At 29.6% G+C, this 17,251-nt stretch overlaps 1 protein-coding gene across 1 annotated transcript; it reads right to left on the bottom strand.

Annotated features, from left to right (window-relative positions):
• Positions 1-1,101: 1,101 nt before the first annotated feature.
• LOC142322880 (uncharacterized) lies at positions 1,102-7,137 on the bottom strand. The gene is made up of 2 exons (XM_075361970.1): positions 6,895-7,137; positions 1,102-1,659 (listed from the first exon to the last, which is right to left on the bottom strand). Exons 1-2 carry the CDS (start codon positions 6,955-6,957, stop codon positions 1,276-1,278), a joined length of 447 nt encoding a protein of 148 aa, XP_075218085.1. The 5' UTR covers positions 6,958-7,137; the 3' UTR covers positions 1,102-1,275.
• Positions 7,138-17,251: the final 10,114 nt, after the last annotated feature.

Raw genomic sequence — 17,251 nt, 5'->3', positions numbered from 1 at the left:
ATACAATAGAATAAGTCAGTCCTAACGTCCTCAGATGTATTGTTGACCTCATTATTGTTTCCTTACTGATTACTGGGATACTTATTTCCTTCTAAGTAAATGTTTAATTATCCTTTTCATTCATTTCTCAGTAGCTTCATCAAGGGATATGAAAGGCTTCTTTCAGATTAGTGAACTCCTGCCACCATATTTTGCAAAATAAGAAGAAAATTATAATCTAAAAGGATAATTACTATTATGTTATGCTATACTAATTTATAATAATGTTCAAGTAAATTAAAAATGTCAGACCTTTTTTACCCACATTATTTAGATCAGATTCAAAATCTATAAATACTGAAACATGGTTTACAGTTTTTACATCCATCATTACTTTCCTGCCACCTTTTGAATTGAAATCTTTTTACTCAGAAGTAAAAAGAGATATAAGTGCAGCATGTTTTAATATAAACACTTTCAATATCTGTACTTATGATCATAGTCTCTTGTTTTTACTAGTTTAGTCTTTTTAATAATTTAATCTTTAAATAAGTGGAATTGTGCTTTCTGAAGATCCTTTCTGTACTGTTGTGTAGCTTAACTTGTACATCAGTGATGTTACATATGGAATTGTTATTAATGGCATCCACCTTTAAGCAGTTAAGAAAGCTCTTTGGTATGTGGTCGAATCAAATAAATCTGATCTGTCTTCTGTTTGTTCATTTAATATTTTATTTTACTTCAATTTTATGTAATTATAAATTTCAGTTTAAGGATGTTTAAATGGCTAATTAATGTGCTATGTTAAAGTCTTTATGTTGTTGCTGATATCTTTGAATGTGTTTTGATAAGACATTTCATTAAATTTGAGTGTGTTGATTGTAATGCCTGTCTACAAAAAATATTAATTCTTACATATACTTTAGGACCACTCTTTCCTTTCCCAAAATAAAACATTTCTGATCTTTATTTCTTGCTACAATTAACATACATGCAATAAATTGTTGAACCCCTTTTCACAGATTGAATCTATAAAAAAAATATATCTTCATTTACTAAAAAAACATAAATAAATAAATGATATAAGCATGTATTTTCCACATAAAATTTATTTAAATACACAGTAAAGCATACCTGCCAGTTTGTGTTGCAAGCTGTAATATTAAAACACAATTTTCTTTTACACTCATTTGCAAATACACCCATTTCTTAAAAAAATTAATTAATTTTATTATTATCAGATTTAAAATGCTACATTAATAAAAGATAATTATTTATTTCTACGTGTCAATAATATTAATATTTTGATTTGTAACACTTATAACTTTGTTCTTTTATTAATTCAATTTTATTTTCTTTTTCAGTTTCTGGGTTCTGAGGACAATCAAACCATGGAAGCCATGCAATCCATGAATAATCACACATTTTACTGTTTGTTGTATTATCCATTTTTGATCGTACAGTTCCACTTCCATCTAATTTATCTGTTGCAAATTTTAATGCCATTTTAATAGCTTTTCCTTGTATTTTCTTGGATTCTAAGTACTTTGATAGCATATTTTTATCAATTTGGTTAATGTCATTGCTCTGCCCATCTACTGCTATTGCATTGTAAAGAATGGAACTCGGAAATCCATTTTGATTGTACTCAGCTAAGTGCTGCTCAATGTTTTTAGTCATCTGAAAACAAACATAAAATAGTAAATAATAAAAAAGAAACAAAAAGTAATTTATAAAACAAGCTAGAGTAAAATCTCCTCAGTGATTAAATCTTTAATGTGTTTATGAATGCTGTTAGATGTCAAATGAAATTTCCAATAAATTGAGATTTAGCTAATTATTTAAAAACTTATCAGCAAAGCAATATTTTTTCTGTACAGGGAAGTCTTTTAAATATGTTAGTTTTTATTGCATAAAATAAGAAACATCTGATACTCTTAAAATTCCTCAGAATAGCAACTAGTGAAAAAGATAAAATTTAAATAACTGAAAAAAAGGTTGGAAAGGGTTGCATAATGGCTTGACAAATAATTTTAAAATTCTATGTTTAAGGTGCAGTACTCTCATTTATTTAGTACAAATGATTTAATAAAAGAGGTGGTGGAGTTAATGTATTTTTACTCCAATAATTATAGAAATGATTAAAATCAGCTTACCTCTTAACTAGTAACTCCATTGTTTGTTGTGTCAAAAGACCTAAATGTGAACTCTTACATTTCATTCATGTTAAAAAAAAAAATATTATGTAAATAAAAATAAGTAATCTTATAAGAATATAATACAGCAATTGCTAGTTCCTTTAATTTTCGGTATTCTTTATTCTCTGTCGGCTTTGTTCTCAGTATTTTTATTTTCTGTTGGCTTCATTTCTAGGATCCTGAGAATAGGGCACTTCCCGAAGTAAAAGTTTAAATTTGACTGACAGATTTCCCTTGATCTATATACATGCAAGAATGAAAAAAAACTAAATTTTGTAATGGCTGTTCCATTAGAAATTGTGGGTTCCCGAAATGCATAATATTTCAGAATCAACCATATTTTATACTCCAAAATGTTTCAAGTTTCAATTATTATTGATAATGGATATAATTAACATTATATCCATTCCAATCCTTTCCAAAATGAAATCATGAACTATATCTTTAAAACAGACCAAAGGCAAATATAGGACCTCAACAAAAAGGGGGACTGATAATTTCATGTACTAAATATTTCAATAATCCTACACCTACAATAAATATCATGTACATAATTTTTTAACATACAGTTGTACCTGGATTGTACACCATGGGAACAGAAAATTACATTCTAGCTTTTCATCTAATTATTATCCATGGAAACTAAAATCAAAGTTAGTTCTTTATCTAACAACATTTTTCTACACAGAAAAAATGCATTTTTAGGTAAAGTAAATAAAAAATTAAGACACACACACAAAATACATAAATAATCAAATAATAATGAACAAAATCACAAGGATTTTCACAAAGTGTAACCAAAAGTATAAGAAAATTAGCCAAAAAAAGGAATTTATTCTGTATATCAACTCTCAAACTTCCTTTTTCGTAATAGCATCATCATTTTGGCAAAAGAGTATGTTACTAAGGATGGTAAATATTAACAGATTTAAGGCTGAATAGTCAAAAAATAAAGTTATATCCACACACACACACGTGCGTGCGCATGCACACACACAACACATATATAATCTTTTTTTTCAAATTATTTCCTGTATTTTAATAATGAAAGATCTTACAGGCATATCTTTTTTAAATTTTCTCTTCATTTGTTAGCATGTTGGGCATTTGAATGTGAATACATTCTATCTTGAGAATGTCTTCACTCATAAAAACAGGATTTTACAAATATATTTAAATCATCTAGGAGAATAAAACCAGTAGGCTTAAGAATTCTATTTCTGAAAATTAAGCACCATATCTTTTTTGACCTTGAATATATAATTTTTTTCTGGAATAAACTACCTGATACTGAAGACTGGAGTCAGTTTTTAATGCATGTAATAAATATGGGATTTTTTTAGTAAGGCAAATTTGGATGTGTATCAACCTCTATGAAGGCAATGTAGAAATTAGATTCCCCCAAAACATGACTCAGATTTGCATTGCTGGTCAATGTACTAATAAAAGTACTGTATTCTGGAAGTAAGTATTCCATAGTACAAGGTGTTTTTATAAAGGTTAGCTACTCTTCCTTGATACAAAAATTAGTAATTAAATCATAAATGACATCACAATCCTTCATCAACTTACAGTGGTATTGTCCAAGCTTAAATGTTGCTACTGGTTTTCAGCAAGCCAGAGCAGTTACATGATAAGTCATTGTCTAACTGTCAGTACCATTCTATTTTAATAATATTATAAACTAGGACTTTATAATTACATTACTTACATGAATCGTAAAATAGATCTAAATTATTAAAGAAAATATTACAAAATCAAAGGATTTGGTGAAGTGATCAGAATATCACATCCTCAACCTAAATAAAGTAGGTTTAAATATTCAACAATGTCAAGAGAGACAATGAATCTATTTTATTATTCCATAACAGTAACAGCTCCTTAACATTTCTTCTCTTTAACAATGACTTGTTATAAAAAAGACTTCTAGTACAATAGTGGGAAGTTCCTCGTGCGCTATTCATTAAATATTTTAAAATAAAAATGTCCGGAAAAGAATTTGAACAAGCTCAAGTTGATTAACTGCCTCTCTGCGGTAAGGATTCTAAACCTATTTGCCTTATTCCCCTTTGCTCCATACCTAATTCTTATACAGATTCAATATATCTTCCTGATTGAAAGAGGACTATTTTTTCAATAAAACCTAGTTTTGAGTAGTCACCATGGATCATTTTTTAACACATTTCAAGAACCTCAGACACTAATTAAAATAAACCCCAGATCTCTTATTATTCGTTCGAGTAAGAGAAGTCCTATCTATATCCATTTCATTAACGTAATTTACAGGACTCCTCTAATGGAAGGGATAACTCTGCATTTGCAAATGTTCATATTTAAACTATTTAATAAGCACCAATGGAGCAACCTGCTTACATCATCCTCATTTACTAAAGTTGTATTCTGATTAATATTTATAGTAAACGTTAACTGATAAAAGGAACAACTACCCTAAAAAATGAAAAGAAATAAAGGCTTCACCTAAATAGTGGCCAAATGAAAGTAAATTATTATTTTTAACTTGAGGTATTACTGTTGTATCAGATGGGGAATTGATATCAGTCCATAAGAAAGGTAAGATGTAATGCAATATGGAGGAATCTTTCTAGTCAGTAATGAATGTACACTTCAGTGTCATCTTAATCCATTCACTGACGATATTTACCAGTGAGATCTTCAAATGGGCATGTTAATTACAGGCACGTTGTTTATCTTTATCAGTTATTGGAAAAGTACTATGAATTCAATAAAACTTTACATGAACTTTATATTAATCTTAAACAACTTTATAGCATTTGCTAAACGGAATTATGAAAGTTTAACTGATTTTTTGATTTACAGTGGATTTATCATCTATCATTTTCAAGTTTTTATTTAAAATCTTTTTTTTTTAAATTATTTGATAAAGTGTTGATCGTGAATAGACTCAAACTAGGAAGTATCTAAACTGTACTATTAGTATTAAAATAAAAAAAAAATAAAAATAATGATTATGGAAAGTTACTGCTAAACTGGGAATTTCAAAGAACTTGCTGCTTTGCTGAAGATAGGTGTCCAGGTTCTCCCAGTACAATTCAGCCAGGTAATTCTCGTCTAGGTGTATTTAGTAATCAGTGAATTGTAGCAGGTGATGTGTTTTCTACGCTTCTTTTATAAAATTGGAGAGAGAGAGAGCAGTTAAAGTTACACAAATGTTGATTTTGTATTTTGTGAAGCGAGAACCAAATTTCTTATGAATATGCGCTGATAAGATTACATAGGAAGAATACTTGACATTACACGGAGGTTAAACACAAAACTCTTGAAAGTGAGGGTTGGTCGCAGAATTAATAAATGAGATTAAAAACATGACTATCAATAGGCAGCAGGGATAGAAACAATCCTTACTAAATCATATAACAAGTATATCTGGAGGAATAATGTAATGAATGCTAATAGAAACAGTTTCAATATCACTTTGAAAAGGCATCTTCCATTTGATAGAATGCTTGATAGAAGTCAAGTAAGAATATTAAATAAATCAATTTAATTAAACAGATATTAAATAAAATAAATGAAGTAATAAACCTGGCTAGGTTAAATGTTAAATACAACTCTCATTCAATCATTAGTAATGTAAGGAAAGAAATGTGGCATGGAGGGTTATGTAGTATTCATTGTTTGGTGGTATTACAGAATAGTTAATAACATAGATAAAACAGAAAGTTAAATGAGTCTGAAATATGAAAATAACACTTACAAAGTCTATACAAAAACAGTTGTAAGAAATAATAAAAATTATTTCTTCAACCATAACGTGTTCATTTTATAGCCTTTGTTTTCATTAAATTAAGTTTGTTCTTTGGGTCTAGCATTCATTAAAGACTTGCTAACATATCATGCACTAAAATTTAGCATACTCTTACAATACCAAGAGCCTTTTAGATTAGCTTTCCTTATTTCTGTTAGAAGTGCAAAATGATGATCGGCCTTGTGCACTACAACACCTTTATTCCATTCACTACAGGGACTATTAAACTTATTACTCTTACGGAAATCAGCTCTGATTAGTAACTCTTATGCTTTGTTTACATCAGCCTAGGAAAGATTGGGACAAAACTTGTAAAACAATTAATGCATATCTAAATACTAAAACGGATCTCTAAATTCTACATTATCTTATATTTGTTAAATAGTAGCCTATCTTTTTTCTAACTTTAAAATTTTAGTCTAACAATGAAAAAATATTACTAATTTTATATTTAACAAATCTCTAACCACCAGAAATCAGTTATGACTATATATTCCAGGTTTTACTATTTAAAACACAGTGGTACTTTAAAAATAACTTTGATCCCATATTTAGAATTTAAGGTTTTTTTTTTTTTTTTAATTAAAGAAAAATCATTAAAATCCATTGATAGATAATATTTTTGTAAAATTTTGTAGTATAAATAAAAGTTGAAAAATGGGCCTGACATTGGGCAAAAGTCCAAGGTGTTCAAGGATTTAGTCTTGAAAATCATTCTGTATTCATGGTATTAATAAGGTCAATAGAATTTATGTTCTAACATATTTTATGATCATGGAAGTTCATTTTCTTTTAAAACTTCTTTCATAAATTACTAATTTTTTACCAATAAAAGAAATTTTACAATAGAAAAAAAACATTTTTTACAAACACTTCAGACTTCTAAATATGTTTCTGTAAATAAAAAATAAAACTACAGATGTAACTTACCAAAACTGGCATAATAAACAAAATTAGAAGCAAATAAAAACAAGTGTGTGGTAACCAAACCATAATAATTTTTGTTGACTTTTGTAATGTAAATTTGTAACAGTTTTAAACAAATAAGTTTTATGAGCTTTTTATATTTGTTGTTATCTACAAGTAAAATGACATTTACATATCAGAATAAGAACAAAAATAATTATTCATTCAGATTGAATACGTATTTGAATATAAAACAGTAGCTGTTTGAGAAATAACCTCATTTAGTCTGATAAAGCTAAATATATGTCAGAGTGTTCCATCTTGGTTACTGGAATATTAACTAATAATAAAAGTACAGCGTTATTGGTTAATTGTGTCTGTAAAAAAAACAATCTACTTTAAAAATTAACATTTTTTGTCACTATAATTTGAAATCAAATTTCTTTTATTTAACATATAAGTTTGAGATATATTTATGAATTTTTAATTGAATAAGAAAATGTGTATGTGTAATATAGTGTACAAAATTATAATTACCCAATGACAATGGATACATAAATACATTTTTTCAATAGTAAAATTAATTAAAATACCAATTAACAATTTACTTATCTATGGCTTAGATTACTGTTCTAGTCCAATGTGTGTGGTATTTAAAAGATTATTTTCTCTGATTTGCCACTCAGTTCTACGTTCTCTCCCGAATTTTCTCTCCCAATTAAGTTGTTCTTCTACTAACAAATTTTTTACCAATCATAACAAAAAAGTAGTACATTTGAAAATAAATAACCTGAAAGCCAAGTACACATATAAAAAAAATCAACTCAAAAACACTGCGTATTTTCAAGCAAATAGCTTCAATGATTAACCAAGATAAAATATAATTTGGGATCGTCCATACAAGATGTCTCATCTTATAATACAGGTTTTTCTTTATCATGATCTTTTGTTACTACTGGAAGGAGGTAACCTGAAATTGGATATCCCTCCCTTCTGAATTTGTCCTGTAACTAGATCAAACGCCTGGCCAATAGCAGATGAAAAAGTATAGGTATGAGACAGAACAAAAGGAAACTTTCAGATTTACTCAAGCAGTTAGTGGATTCTGCACTCCAGTAAACCAGTAACAGCTCTTGCTTCTTATGAAATGAATGGGATCAACTAGATGTATTTGGACCAACCTCCAGGATGAGGGAAAGGTACAATGGAGATTTTTAGCCTACAGTGTAATTTGGAAATTCTCAAAAAATACTTTTATTTTATATAGTGTTGTATGGCAACAAAACATAGACAATAAGAAAACTAGAAAAACAAATAATAAGGGTTTTGGGATGATTTGAAGGAAGGATTTTGGAGCAGATCTTTTAAAAAGGAGAAGGTAGAGAGTAAAAACTGTATACTAAGACAAAGATTCCAATATCTAAAAACCATACTTAAGGATATGACAGAGATTATTACAGAGTAGAAAGGAATGATAAAGACTGCTTCAAACTAGAAAAAAGAAAATACAGAATATCACAAGAATAGGAATGTTTTATTTAGCCTTTTTTTTCAATTACAGAGAAAGAAATTCCTTACTTCCAAAGAAAGTTAACGTTACATTACTTATAGTTATTTATAATATGAAAGCAGTACTTTCTAAACATAACATAATGTAATAATAATAATACACGTGCATTAACCACATGAATTAGTGTACATAATAATAATGTGCACTAGGAACACACTCATACAGTCTTTGTAATTCAAAGTAACAATAAATAGTATCAATAGTAGAAGTAACAGTAGTAGTTACAGTCATAATAGAAAATGTAATAATAGTTTAATAACAGTAATAGTAGTAGTAGTATTGTTGTGATAGTAATAACACATTTTTATAAGATAATTACACAATCTTTATCTATCATGGTACTGTACAAATTCAAAATATAAGGTCTTACAATTTTATAAAACAATAAAAATTATTTTAACAGCACTTTTAAAACTATATAAGTATTTTACTACATCAAATAATAAAATAATTTAATTATAATAATTCAGCATAAATAACTACAATTAACTATCAGAAATAATAATAACAACAAAAAATAACAAAACTGTTCATCCTGTTCAGATTGGACACAACACCAGAGAAATATTTCAACAGTAAAGCATAAACAGAAACTTTAATTGAGATTAAATGTTAAAAAACTGTGTATATGTAAAATTATTTACAAAAACCACCCAACAAGACCCAAAAAACAATATTTTGAAAAACTGAGTCCCATGTTTTTTGTAATATTTATCAAGATTTACAAATTAAAAATTAAGTAAATTAAGTACACATATAATTTTAAATTAAATGCACATTTAAAATTAATAAAATTTTTAAATGAAAAGTCCTCTATGAATCATGAGACTTTGCCGTTGGTGAGGGGGCTTGAGTGCTCAGGGATACAGAGTAGCTGGACCGAAGGTGCAACCTTATCGGAGAGGTATCTGTTGAGAGCCAGACTAAGGAATGATTCCTGAAAGAGGGCAGCAGCTCTTTCAGTAGTTGTTAGGGGCGTGAGTCACAATGACTTAAACGGCCATATCAACATCACTCAGTCCTCTGAGTACTGCGCAGCTGAAAGCAATGGAAAACTACAGCTGCTTTTTTTCCAAGAAAATGTGGCTCTATGCATTTTCATATAACGATGATTGAGGGGCCTTCCTTGGTAAAATATTCCGGAGGTAACTAGTCCCCCGTTCAGATCTCCGGGTGGGGACTACTAAGGAAGGGGTCACCAGAAAATTAAAAAATAACATTCTACGAGTCGGAGCGTGGAATGTTAGAAGCTTAAAAAAGGTTGGTAGGCTAGAAAACTTAAAAAGGGAAATGGATAGGATAAATGTGGATATAGTAGGAATTAGTGAGGTTCGGTGGGAAGAGGAAGGCGACTTTTGGTCACGTGATTTTAGAGTAATGAACTCAGCTTCAAATAATGGGCAGGCAGGAGTAGGTTTCATAATGAACAAGAAGATAGGGAAGAGAATAGAGTATTTCAAAACGCATAGCGATAGAATCATTGTAATAAGGATAAAATCAAAACCTAAACCGACAACGATTGTTAATGTCTATATGCCTACAAGCGCCCATGATGATGATGAGGTAGAGTGTGTATACGAAGAGATTGATGAAGCAATTAAACATATAAAAGGAGATGAAAATTTAATAATAGTTGGTGACTGGAATGCAAGCATTGGAAAAGGCAAGGAAGGAAATATAGTGGGGGAATACGGGCTGGGCAAAAGGAATGAAAGAGGGAACCGACTTATAGAGTTTTGCATGAAGTATAATTTAGTAATTGCCAACACCCAATTTAAAAATCATAATAGAAGAATATACACTTGGAAAAAGCCAGGAGATACTGCAAGGTATCAGATAGATTATATCATGGTTAAGCAAAGATTTAGAAATCAACTCGTTGACTAAAACTTACCCTGGAGCAGACATTGATAGCGACCATAATTTGGTAATAATGAAATGTAGATTGGGGTTTAAAAACCTGAAGAAAAGGTGTCAGATGAATCGGTGGAATTTAGAGAAGCTTGAGGAAGAGGAGGTAAAGAAGATTTTTGAGGAGGACATCGCAAGAGGTCTGAGTAAAAAAGATAAGGTAGAAAATGTAGAAGAAGAATGGGAGAATGTTAAAAAGGAAATTCTTAAATCAGCAGAAGCAAACTTAGGCGGAATAAAGAGAACTGGTAGAAAACCTTGGGTTTCAGACGATATATTGCAGCTGATGGATGAACGTAGAAAATATAAAAATGCTAGTGATGAAGAAAGTAAAAGGAACTATCGGCAATTAAGAAATGCTATAAAGAGGAAGTGCAAACTGGCGAAAGAAGAGTGGATTAAAGAAAAGTGTTCAGAAGTGGAAAGAGAAATGAACATTGGTAAAATAGACGGAGCATACAGGAAAGTTAAGGAAAATTTTGGGGTACATAAATTAAAATCTAATAATGTGTTAAACAAAGATGGTACACCAATATATAATACGAAAGGTAAAGTCGATAGATGGGTGGAATATATTGAAGAGTTATACGGAGGAAATGAATTAGAAAATGGTGTTATAGAGGAAGAAGAGGAAGTTGAGGAGGATGAAATGGGAGAAACAATACTGAGATCTGAATTTAAGAGAGCATTAAAAGATTTAAATGGCAGAAAGGCTCCTGGAATAGACGGAATACCTGTAGAATTACTGCGCAGTGCAGGTGAGGAAGCGATTGAGAGATTATACAAACTGGTGTGTAATATTTATGAAAAAGGGGAATTTCCGTCAGACTTCAAAAAAAGTGTTATAGTCATGATACCAAAGAAAGCAGGGGCAGATAAATGTGAAGCATACAGAACAATTAGTTTAACTAGTCATGCATCAAAAATCTTAACTAGAATTCTATACAGAAGAATTGAGAGGAGAGTGGAAGAAGTGTTAGGAGAAGACCAATTTGGTTTCAGGAAAGGTATAGGGACAAGGGAAGCAATTTTAGGCCTCAGATTAATAGTAGAAGGAAGATTAAAGAAAAACAAACCTATATACTTGGAATTTATAGACCTAGAAAAGGCATTCGATAACGTAGACTGGATTAAATGTTCAGCGTTTTAAAAAAATTAGGGTTCAAATACAGAGATAGAAGAACAATTGCTAACATGAACAGGAACCAAACAGCAACAGTAATAATCGAAGAACATGAGAAAGAAGCCGTAATAAGAAAGGGAGTCCGACAAGGATGTTCCCTATCTCCGTTACTTTTTAATCTTTACATGGAACTAGCAGTTAATGATGTTAAAGAACAATTTAGATTCGGAGTAACAGTACAAGGTGCAAAGATAAAGATGCTACGATTTGCTGATGATATAGTAATTCTAGCCGAGAGTAAAAAGGATTTAGAAGAAACAATGAACGGCATAGATGAAGTCCTACGCAAGAACTATCGCATGAAAATAAACAAGAACAAAACAAAAGTAATGAAATGTAGTAGAAATAACAAAGATGGACCACTGAATGTGAAAATAGGAGGAGAAAAGGTTATGGAGGTAGAAGAATTTTGTTATTTGGAAAGTAGAATTACTAAAGATGGACGAAGCAGGAGCGATATAAAATGCCGAATAGCACAAGCTAAACGAGCCTTCAGTAAGAAATATAATTTGTTTACATCAAAAATTAATTTAAATGTCAGGAAAAGATTTTTGAAAGTGTATGTTTGGAGTGTCGCTTTATATGGAAGTGAAACTTGGACAATCGGAGTATCTGAGAAGCAAAGATTAGAAGCTTTTGAAATGTGATGCTATAGGAGAATGTTAAAAATCAGATGGGTGGATAAAGTGACAAATGAAGAGGTATTGCAGCAAATAGATGAAGAAAGAAGCATTTGGAAAAATATTGTTAAAAGAAGAGACAGACTTATAGACCACATACTAAGGCATCCTGGAATAGCCGCTTTAATATTGGAAGGACAGGTAGAAGGAAAAAATTGTGTAGGCAGGCCACGTTTGGAATATGTAAAACAAATTGTTAGGGATGTAGGATGTAGAGGGTATACTGAAATGAAACGACTAGCACTAGATAGGGAATCTTGGAGAGCTGCATCAAACCAGTCAAATGAGTGAAGACAAAAAAAAAAATGAAAAGTGTCAAACCAGAAACAATTTTGTTGCAGCACATTAAAATTTGTCCGAATAAAAAAAAAATTTAATTAAAATGACATATCAATAATTTCAGTCAAACGATTCTATAGCAATGCAAATCCTGTTAGTAATTTTAGGTCATTTCTATTTATTTTATTTTTTAATTTAATTAAACTAAATTGGATCAGTAACTGTGCTTGTTAAAACTTAAATTTCAATCATATAAAATTAAAAATTTGTCTTAATATTGCAGTTTTAAAGGTAATGAATTGTTTAAATAATATATTAAGACTGTCTAATTAATTAGTTGTGAACTTTATGCTAGATAAACAATAAAACTGATTTTCTATTAAATAGAGTTTGTTTTACAGAGTTGTGGCATTATTTAAGTTTTTCATTTCTTGAACTGTTTTTAACTAATTAATTATAATATTTGTAGCTTGCCTGTAACAGAGCTCAATGTAGAGATAATTGGTAAGATCTGACCTCACTGAAACTCAATTCAGTTCCATTTCCATTTAGAGTTCAAAACGACTCATCCGCTTTCTAAAATACTTTCACTGGCAGATAGTAAATGTATTTAGTTATGGAATAGGCTATGCAATAATATACTTTAACTTAATACAGCTGAACAAGTAGATTGAAGTATTGTAAACTCAAAAAATAAATATAACATGATAAATCCTAGTGTGTGTGTGTGTGTGTGTGTGTGTGTGTGTGTGTGTGTGTGTGTGTGTGTGTGTGTGTGTGTGTGTGTGCGTGCGTGTGTGTGTGTGTATGTGTGTGTACATATGAGGACAACTTAGAGGCTGTAATTCTCTAGCTAAAAAAGAGACAAGAAGCATGGTCCAACCAGGACTTAGTAACTAATCAATTTTTACTTCAAATTATCTTTTTTGTTACAATTAAACCATTCTTTATTTTTTTGTCTTACATCATAAAGGCTTCTGAGATTTTACTAACAATTAACAAAAAAGAAGGGAAAGTGAAAATATAGTAAATTAGGTCATTTTATCATCTCTAACCTTGGAGTTACATAATTTTTGATAAAAATGTATTGAGAGCAAACTATAATAATCATGCTTTACGTCTTGTAATAAAAAAAATAATTTAAACTTCTATGAAGCACAGTTGTGTATGTATCGGGATATATTAGAAGATTCGGTTTTATCCTACATATCCCATGCTTTATACTACAATACCAAGTTTACCCTTTTAGTATAGCCAACAAATGGAAATCCTATATTTATTCATAGTCAGTGCTGCTCCAGCTAAACCAAACAAATATATATAGTATTCTTGATACTATATATCAAGAATATATAGTATCTCTACAGGCCCCTATATTACATGGATCTACTAGGAGTCTAATAAAAATCCACAGAATTCCTTGGGAAAGAAGGATTCAAGATAACAAAAAGACAGGATATTGAGAAAAGGATGATCTACCCAAGGAGGGACTGCAAAATAAAACAAGAATCTACTTTAGAGTGCTTCAAGTTACCTTGCATGAGTACCCATAGTCTTTCAGGGTATTTATATCCAGTATAGGAGCAATATATTACTGATTAATAATTCTGCAATGACCATATGTGAAGTGTATATATAGTATATATTTTGTGACAACCTGAACTTTCTACACAAAGTGAAGAGCCTTCCAAGTAGCTAAATCCCAAGAACTGTATACTAAACTGCATAAGTATTTAACTGAAATATAAATCATAGGAAAGATTATTATAATTTCATTTGTCTATTCTGTCCTACTTTTATCCATATTAGATAGATTGACAATCAGTAAGTTTGAACTCTGATCACAGCAAAAATATTTAAACTGACATAGGTTAGAATGATATTTGAACTTTTTAAAGGAAATCAGTACATATATAATTGTTAAACATTTCACATAAGTAAACAAATCTAAGAAATAATAATTGGGTACTTTTTATGGTGGGTAACGTAATATTAAACTTTTGCTTTGTGAGTACAGTAAAAATTTAATTTGTTGAAGTTAAAGATTGCATTGTAGTATGTGTAAAACAGTACTGTGCCGAAACAATTACTCAAAACAACATTGTTTTTTCTTCTGCTGTAAATTTTAATACAATCTTAACTTTTCCATTAAGGGCCAAAAAAAAGAATTCCATTAAAAATATCATTAAATTAAAAAAAATCAAATATAATGCAATAAGACAACAGAATATGACAGAGAATGGTGAATTATTATTTTAAAGTGTTTAAATAGATAAATAACCTGGTATTCAGCAAGTATTTTTCATTTTACAAATAAATTATATAAATATTTATAAAAAGATAGCTTATATTTTTCTAAATGATTTCAGTAAATAAAACACAAATACAATGAAAAAACAACTAACTGACATAATCAGACACTCGAGTTCAATGTAATTTTAGAACTCAGTATAATTTAGAGCCACCCTCTAGAACAAGTATTTGTTCATGATATGAATTTAAAGAAACTAGCAGTGTTGAACATAAAAAGGATGCAGGCAGGCCTAGAACTCAGATGAAAAAATGGAGATCATGTGTCAGTCTTTTGTTTGCAGCTTTGGGAAATCAACTTGGAGTGCAGCACGAAGTTAAATCTTCTGTGATCTGTCATTCATGATGTTTTAAAGAAATGATTAATATTGTGTCCTTATAAATTAAAGATATTGCAGCACATTACACCACAATATCATACTTGTTATAAAGGAATTTGCTGTAAAAATGATTGAAAGTGATGATTGTTACTTGAAAAATGTTCTCAGATGATAAAATGTTCTAATGTTCTCAGACAAGGATACATTTCATGTGTCTGGAAAAGTGAACACTTTGAACATTTGAATATGGGGATCAGAGAATAAACATGTTACACTTGACTGTATTAGAGATAACCTAAAAATTGATGTTTTGGTGTGAACTGCTTCACAATCATGTGATTGGTCCTTTTTTCTTTGTGGAAATGGCAGTTAATTCAAATATCTATCTGGATATGAGAGTTTGTTTATGCTCAGCTTGAAGAATTACAACCTGAAGTCATAGTCCAACAAGATGGAGCGCCGTCACATTGGGGTTTATTAGTGTGCATGAATCCCTCAACAACACATTCCCAAATTGCTGGATTGGATGTGATGGACCGATTACTTGGCCACCTTGATACCGAATATAACTCCATGTGATTTTTTCCTATGTGGTTTCATTAAGGATAATGTATACAAAATTCATGTACTAAATACTGACATTAAAGAGAGGATTCTTAATGCATTCAACTCATAATATGTGGATATGTTAAAACGAACATGACATGAAATTGATAACTGGTTGGATATTTTGTGAATTACTAATGGTGCACACATTGAATGTCTTTTATTACAGGCAAAAAAAAACTTTCATTTTTAATGTTTCTAAAGTCATACAACCTGTTTTTCTATCTTAATAAATATATTATTTACTGAATATCAAAGTTGTTCAGATAATTCTCAGACACCCTGTATTATTTTACTAGTCAGTAAAGAAGTCTTACAATGAAACAATTTCAGTATTATTCTGAGAATCGCATATTTTTTCATCAGCAATAAGAAATGTTCACTGTCATAATTTTGTAGTGATCTCATTTTATAGAATAGCCGTTATAAATATTTTTAATAATAAACAAAACATAAAAACCTAAACAATCTATTAAACCTTTCTTTGTGCAATTATAAACTTTATAAATTGTGCAATTAAAACTGTTAACTGTGATTATCAATTTTGTTTGTTTGTTAAATTTTTTTTAATACAGACAAATCCCTTTAATCTGAATTTCACCAGACTAAGTCTCTCAATAATTTGAAACAATTTTTTTGTAGAAAAAGCTCATTATACTTATTTATTATTACAAATTATAAAATAAATGTTAAATTATAAAAAAGATTATGGGTGCAGAGTGATTTCCTAAATAATAAAAATTACAGGTTAAATTATAATTAAAGTAGAACATAGCATGAACAAAAATAGTGTAATCTTATCAGTCAACATGAAAATTAAATTTCAAAGAAATTTGAAACTTGAATAATCAAACGAGGGAAAATGACATTGAATTGCAGTCAGTGGTGTTAAAAAAAGACAATAAAGTAGATGCTGATAAGGAGTAACAAACCAAAATATGAAACATGAAATTTTGGCTTTGAAAATATATATATATATTTTTTTTTTACTAAATAACCAAAAATTAAATGAAGTCAAATCAAATATTGTTTGAGGTCTTATAGATTGAAAAGAGCGATGCAGAGAATTTGTCCAATTAATTCAAACAACAAAATATTTGATTTTTAGTTGTTTTAGTATTTTTTTTTTTAATGAAAAGTAAGATTAATTGACATACAGTGCATGAATAACAGTTAGAAAATAACGAGACAAAACTGTATAATTAATTTTGTACTGAATGAAGGTATGTCTTATTTTAATACAATTAAAGTTTACATAGAAAAAAAATCTTCACAGAGATTTTTCCCATCACACACAAAAGCTATTGCATAATAAATTATATACATTTTACACAAAGCTGTATTATTTAACATAGTATGTTCTTTTTGGTAACACATAAGCTACATTCTAGTAAGAAAATATTTAACATACCACATTAATTTCAATTAATACACTATTCCTGGGTGAGGCAGTGACCTATTTATCAGTCAACCCTCTCTGGGTCTACTGACCTGTTCCTTTCCTTTATTCCTCTTTCAAGCA

The sequence above is a fragment of the Lycorma delicatula genome, chromosome 4 (genome assembly GCF_047948215.1).
Source record: "Lycorma delicatula isolate Av1 chromosome 4, ASM4794821v1, whole genome shotgun sequence".
Taxonomy (NCBI): Eukaryota; Metazoa; Arthropoda; class Insecta; order Hemiptera; family Fulgoridae; genus Lycorma; species Lycorma delicatula.
The sequence above is the reverse complement of the archived record's forward strand: the minus strand, read 5'-3'. Positions and strand labels throughout refer to the sequence as shown.